The sequence below is a fragment of the Amphimedon queenslandica genome, unplaced genomic scaffold, assembly GCF_000090795.2.
Source record: "Amphimedon queenslandica unplaced genomic scaffold, v1.1 AMPQUscaffold_12101, whole genome shotgun sequence".
Taxonomy (NCBI): Eukaryota; Metazoa; Porifera; class Demospongiae; order Haplosclerida; family Niphatidae; genus Amphimedon; species Amphimedon queenslandica.
The window spans coordinates 8,320-15,222 of NW_003547660.1; the positions used below are offsets into that span (position 1 = coordinate 8,320).

Consider the following 6,903-nt stretch of genomic DNA (forward strand, 5'->3'; position numbering starts at 1 on the left):
TCCGTTCATCTCTGTCTAGTCTACTACTCTGGGATGAACTCTTTTGTGATATCGTAGCTGATATTTCCTCACTAGTTACTGGTTGCTGATCTATACACTATTCATACATGTACATGTACATTTAGTTACTCTTGTGAAAAATTATAATTTTTATAGTATTTTTCTTTTTGTATTTCATTACTTTACATTAATATTTTAAATTGTAATAACACGTCTTTGTTGAGCCAAAAAGTTCAAATTAACTTGGTCAACAACTATTTCCTATTCTATCAAACTTAAAACATGGTTCAAAAATGCTACCTACACATGTACATTGTACACGTACATGTCATGTACAGCACAGTACATGTATGACAGCAGTCACAGCACAACATCATTTCCCGTACACACCTAATGGCCACATGAACAATTGCATCAAAATGCTATTACTGTATTCAAGAAATTAATTGCAGTTGTAATAATACTAATAACGATGGTAAAAATGACATCATACTCTACATATTGTACATTTACATTCCTTTTTGTGTACATGTACAAGTGTTAATTTGTGTCTGTCTGATTATACATGCTATGTGGTTGTCTGGTGACACTCAATTTGTTTGAATAATTGAATTAAATGGACTTGTACATACACTGACCATTCTTGATGCATTCTGGTCATATTGCATTTAAAATTTTAAATGAATAAAAATTATCCTTGAGTATCAATACAGTAAAATTTGCGAGCACAAAATACAGATCTATATTTAAAATTTTAAGGGGCATCATTAAATTGTTGTGAAAGAAGCAAGAAACAATGCTTGAATTTTTATAAAAGGAGAGATGAGTAGTTACGATAATTATTCATGCTGACAATTTTCATGATTGATCCCTTCTAATACATAATGTACATACACAAATGTACAATAAAAATCCTTGGGAAGTGCACCCAGTGTACTACAACACATGTACATGTAAAAAATTGAAAAATTCTGAGAGATCAACTGACTAAAACAGGAGAAGATAAGAGACAAAAAATGGGAGACCAAGACCAAATATGGGGGACTAAAATTCTCTTAAACTCCTCTAGATCTAAACACTGCATGTACATGTATATTGTAAGTATACTTACCACAGCAACGTCTCTATGCTGATACCATTTAACAGAGTTCAGTAGTTTAGGTAGAGATGAGGGAAGGTTCTCCAGTAGGTACATCCTGAACCTCCATATTAATGTCTTGTCCTGTTCATAGAGTGGGGCCAGTGGGTCTCTCTCCACTATATCATTCAGCTCCTGCTCATAGGTCTTGGCCACTCTCTCTTCCTTGTACTGTGAAAGGGAATATTTTAAAAAATTTAAAATAATATTTTAAAATTAAAATACCGTATAGGGGGTATATTTCATGGGGATTTAATTTCGCTAATTTCACGGTTTTAAAATAATTTGTGAAAATTTCTTTCTATGAAAATTATTTTTTACCATACTAATAATGGTCAGTAGAAGGAAAAAGCAAAAATTTTTCCTAGTGAATAGGTTTAAAGGTGATTTTCGTGAAATATTTTCCCTGGAAAATATACCCTCTATACAGTACATGTAGATATAAGAGAACTACATGTACGTTTACTAAATGCATGTACATGTACATGTACATGGTCATTGGCCTAATTTTTGAGACACTTTAAAAAATTCATAAACAAATTTACTTTTCATCAAAATCAGTTCAAAATTTCTACATGACATACATGTAAGTAGATGTATAGTGTACATGTACACATACGTGTACATTATTTACATGTACACTGTACATGTATCGGAAAAATCATAAAAATGAAGGATTCTCTCATAGCCATTTTTGATGAAATTTTGCAAAAGGCAGCAGGGTCATTGGCCTGATTTTATAAATTTATAAAAAATTCCAGTTTAGATCGGAATCAATTTAAACTTTCTACGCAGCATAATAACATGTATTATGTATCAAGAAAAACTGTGAAAATGGAGATTTCTCTTTTAGTCATTTTTGAGGAAATTTGGCCAAAGACCATGTACATGTACTACAGTTTGGAGTAACTTAAAAAAAAAACTTTTTGATCAGGATCAGATCAAATTTTCTACACAGCATAAGAACATGTACATGTACATGTATAAGCATCAGAAAAAAATAAAAATTATAATTTTCTCTGGTGAAAATTTGGATAAAATGCCTGTACTAGAACATAAAATAAAAAAAAAATGCCTGTACTATAGTACAGGCACTTTGGTCTGATTTTGGAGCAACTTCAGAAAATTCATGAAAAATTAATGTTGATTGGAATCCATTTGAACTTTCTACACAACATAAGAACATGTATATGCATAAGAAATAATTATAAAAATGGAGAATTGTCTCCTTTTCATTTTTCTGGCAAAATTTGCAAAAATCACTGTGCTATTACATTAGTATAGGGACTTTGGCCCGATTTTGGAGCAGCCTAAAAAATTATAAAAAATTCATTTTTCATTGGAATGAGCTCAAACTTTCTACACAACATAAGAACATGTATGTACATGTATATATGCATCAGAAATAATTGTAAAAATGGATAATTCTCTTCTTTTCATTTTTGGCAAAATTTGGACAAAATCCCTATGCTACAGTACAGGGACTTCGACCTAATTTTGGAGCAACTTTGAAAATTCATAAAAAATCTAGTTTCAATCAAAATTAGCTCAAACTTTCTACACAATATCAGAACATGTATATGCATTAGGAAAAAATTTAAAAATGAAGAATTGTCTCTTCTTCAATTTTGGCAAAATTTGGACAAAATCACTGTGCTATAGTACAGGGACTTTGGCCTGATTTCGGAAGAACTTAAAAAAATTATAAAAAATTTAATTTTGATTGGAATGAACTCAAACTTTCTATACAGCATAAGAACACGTATATGCATCAGAAAAATTATAAAAATGGAGAATTCACTCATTTTCATTTTAGGCAAAATTCGGCTTGAGACTGTGTAAGTACTGTAGTACAGGGACTTCGACCTAATTTTGGAACAACTTTGAAAATTCATAAAAAACCTATTTTCAATCAAAATTAGCTCAAACTTTCTACACAATATAAGAACATGTATATGCATTAGGAAAATTTTAAAAATGGAGGATTGTCTCTTTTTCAATTTTGGCAAAATTTGGACAAAATCACTGTGCTATAGTACAGGGACTTTGGCCTGATTTCAGAAGAACTTAAACAAGCATAACAGGGTAAAAAATATTCCTATAATTGATTTCACCACCTTGCAAGTACAACTTGGTCACTATTAAGAGTTATAGAGGTTCTCTCTACCTTATAATGCTTCTAGAAAAGTCTTTAGACAGTATCTGTATGCTCTCTTGCTGTTAGAAAGCTCTTAACTTTGTCCCATGTGTAAGCCGCCATTTTGTTTGCCGTGACCACACCCACTCACGTAAAGGGGCGTGGGCAGGTGGTTGCTAAGGCTTGTTATTTCTCCAATACAACATGTATAGAAGAAATGTAAGTGTGGACATACAAATATATATATACCGTAATTTGCCTTTTTTTCGTTGTGGAAATATTTTCGTATGGTCCTAAAATGACGAAAATATTTCAATCGAAAATTTTTGAGCAACCAAAATTTGTGACCTAATTCATCAAAGAAAGACTAAGGTACGGCCTGATAAGTAGGTATCTTCTTGCAGCTCTAACCTTGCTCTATCCACTGGTGCTTGCTGTACTTCAATCAGTTGCTTCATTACTGAGTTATAAAATAAAACGGTCCACCATGTGATAAAAGTAGCCATTTAATGTTTCCGTTTATTATCCGTAAATTGGTCATTGTTGCATCTCCAGTACTATCCGTATACTAGTAATGTCGGGGAACAGCCAGGTCAAGAATCTCTTATCTCAAAGAATTATAAACACTATTATAGCGGCCTTGTTACCAGCAGGTAAAGGACAAGGTACATGTATATGCAAGAGGAGCTACATGTAAATTTTCAGACTGTAAAAATTTTCGTACACTATGAGAAGACGAAAATATTTCCACTTGAATTTTTCTGAAACGAAAAATTTTTGTACGAAAAAAAAGGCAAATTACGGTATATATATATATATATATACAAACATCGCATGTGGGTGAATTCAATTATAGGAACGACCTGGGGGCTATGCCCCCAGGTCGTTAAAAATCATAAAAAAATTAATTTTGATCGGAATTAACTCAAACTGTCTACACAGCATAAGAACACGTATATGCATCAGAAAAAATTATAAAAATGGAGAATTCCCTCATTTTCATTTTTGGCAAAAATTTGGCTTTGGACCGTGTACTGTAGTACAGTAACTTCGACCTAATTTTGGAGCAATTTTGAAAATTCATAAAAAATCTAGTTTCCATCAAAATTAGCTTAAACTTTCTACACAACATAAGAACATGTATATGCATTAGGAAAAATTAAAAAATGAAGAATTGTCTCCTTTTCAATTTTGGCAAAATTTAAAAATCACTGTGCTATAGTACAGGGACTTTGGCCTGATTTTGAAAGAACTTAAAAAATTATAAAAAAACTCAGTTTTGATCGGAATAAGTTCAAACTTTTTTACACAGCAAAAGAACATGTATATGCATCAGGAAATAGTAAAAATGGAGAATTCCCTCTTTTTCATTTTTGGAAAAATTCGACTTGAGACACTTGGCCCAATTTTGGAGCAAATTAAAAATTTATGAAAAATCTAGTTACCATAAAAATCAGCTTAAAATTTCTACACAGCACAAGAACATGTACAATGTATATGCATCAGGAAAAATCATTAAAGTGGATAATTCTCTCATTTTAATTTTTGGCAACATTTGTACATGTACATGTATATACACGTACATGTAGTCCCTTTTAAAACCTACACATTATAACTCACATTAGTCATTTCTTTAGAGGCTAGCTCCAGTACCTTCTCCATGCTGGGGTATATGATCGGCTGCTGACTGTACTCCTTGAACTGAACACTGATTGATGGAGCATCAGCTGCATTAGGATTAGTGACAACAGTACCTGGAATAAGAATATTATTAATAATAATCATAATCATAATAATAAATTATTGAGACTACATGTACATGTACATGTACATAAACTTCCGACAAAAGTACATGATGTACATATACATGCACATGCGCATGTACATGTATGTACCAGACATGGGGCAAGCACTTTCTAAAATGCTTGAAGCACATCATAAAGCACTGGGGAAATTGCTAAAGCACAAGCCAAGCACAAATACTTCAATATAGCAATGTGCTTCAAGCACATCTAAAGCACTTGTGAAAATGCTTAAGCACAAGCACAAGCACTAATGCTGTAATTAAAAACATGCTTCAAGCAGTACCTAAAGCACTGTTAAAAGTGCTTAAAGCACAGGTAAAGCACTCAATCTATAAGTTATGGCAATACTTGTGGCACTTAGGCTCTGAAAGCACCACTAAAATCTTCAAAAAGATTGAAGTAATAAAATCTGGTAGCTTCTTCGTGGTTGTGGCCATCTTTAAAGGTTAAACTGACAGCAGGTCTCATGCGTGTGTTATGATAGATGTCATACACATGCATGACAGCTATATTAGTGATAACTGATAAAACAGACATGCATTAGTGCTTTAAAAGTGCTTCAAAAGTGCTTTAAAGCATTTACATTAAAAAGAGCTTAAGTACAAGTCAAGCACAAGTGCTTGCAATATGATTAATGCTTGGAAACACCTTCAAGCATTTACAAAAAAGTGCTTAAAGTGCTTATAAGCACAAATGCTTAAGTGCTTGCCCCATGTCTGGTATGTACGTGGTTCATAATTTTTAAAGTGTTTGTATTACATGTGTGTACGCTTTGCAATCAAAACAGAGGAGTTATCAGTTAGTTTCATGATGTGATAAATTAATAAAATAAATAAATATTATCCTGTCACTTGTAGCTAAAAGGGCTCAATCAATTTACCGTACATGTACTACAGTGGGTGTACAGTACATGTTTTTGGGTAAAATGAAAGTAATGCAAACATTTGAAGCTAAACAAAAATAGCAAAAACAGTCTACTGCAACCTATGCATGTTTTTTAATTGTAGGCATCGAGTCATAATACACACAACATGTAGAACTAGTAACCTTCATAATCAATAGCAACTGAAGTGGAGAGAATTACATTTACAGCATGTTTATTCACTACATGTACATGTACAACCTCATTTAACCTAATATAACCTAATGTGTAGTAGTTGTAAAAATAAACCAATATCTCTTATTATGGCAAAATTACCAAAAAACCTTAAATTAATTAACTAAAATTAATTAATTAAAATTAATCAACATAAATTAAAATACATGTATTACCGATAGGATTGAGGAGGTCCTCCAGTGGTTCTTCAGGACTAACAGGCCAGCAAGGTAGTGTCTTGCTGACTCCATTACAAAACTGACACCTGTAATCAAATAAAGGTTGATTCACCCAGGCTAATGGAACCTACATGAATAGAGAAGAGAGAGAGGGGGTGAGGGAGAGAGAGAGGGGGGAGGGAGGAAGAAGGGTTTAGGGTTTGATGACGCAGTTACAGCAATAATAATAATATTAACTCTTTCGTTATCTTTATTACAATATCTAAGTTTGGGTTCACTATAAATGCTTTATGATAAGTTTTCTTAATATTGTATAAGGCTTTCACCTTATGTATTGAAAATTTGAGTCAATTCTATCGTAAATCACCAAAATTAATAATAAACTGTACAATGTAATGCACTAACACAATTAATGTACATGTAAATGAAATATAAAGCACAGTGCTATACCACAGGATATCTACAACAGTACCAGTATACTGTAGTCATTACAGTAACCACAACAATGTCTTTACCTTCTCTTCTTTCTTCTTTTTCTTGTAAACAGC

At 32.4% G+C, this 6,903-nt stretch overlaps 1 protein-coding gene across 1 annotated transcript; it reads right to left on the minus strand.

The window, feature by feature from the left end:
• Window positions 1–964: 964 nt before the first annotated feature.
• LOC109588431 (phosphatidylinositol 4,5-bisphosphate 3-kinase catalytic subunit beta isoform-like) lies at window positions 965–6,897 on the minus strand. The gene is made up of 4 exons (XM_020004599.1): window positions 6,871–6,897; window positions 6,353–6,482; window positions 4,896–5,029; window positions 965–1,309 (listed from the first exon to the last, which is right to left on the minus strand). The coding sequence occupies exons 3-4, from the start codon at window positions 4,935–4,937 to the stop codon at window positions 980–982; spliced, it is 372 nt and encodes a 123-aa protein (XP_019860158.1). The 5' UTR covers window positions 4,938–5,029; window positions 6,353–6,482; window positions 6,871–6,897; the 3' UTR covers window positions 965–979.
• Between the last annotated feature and the right edge of the window lie 6 nt (window positions 6,898–6,903).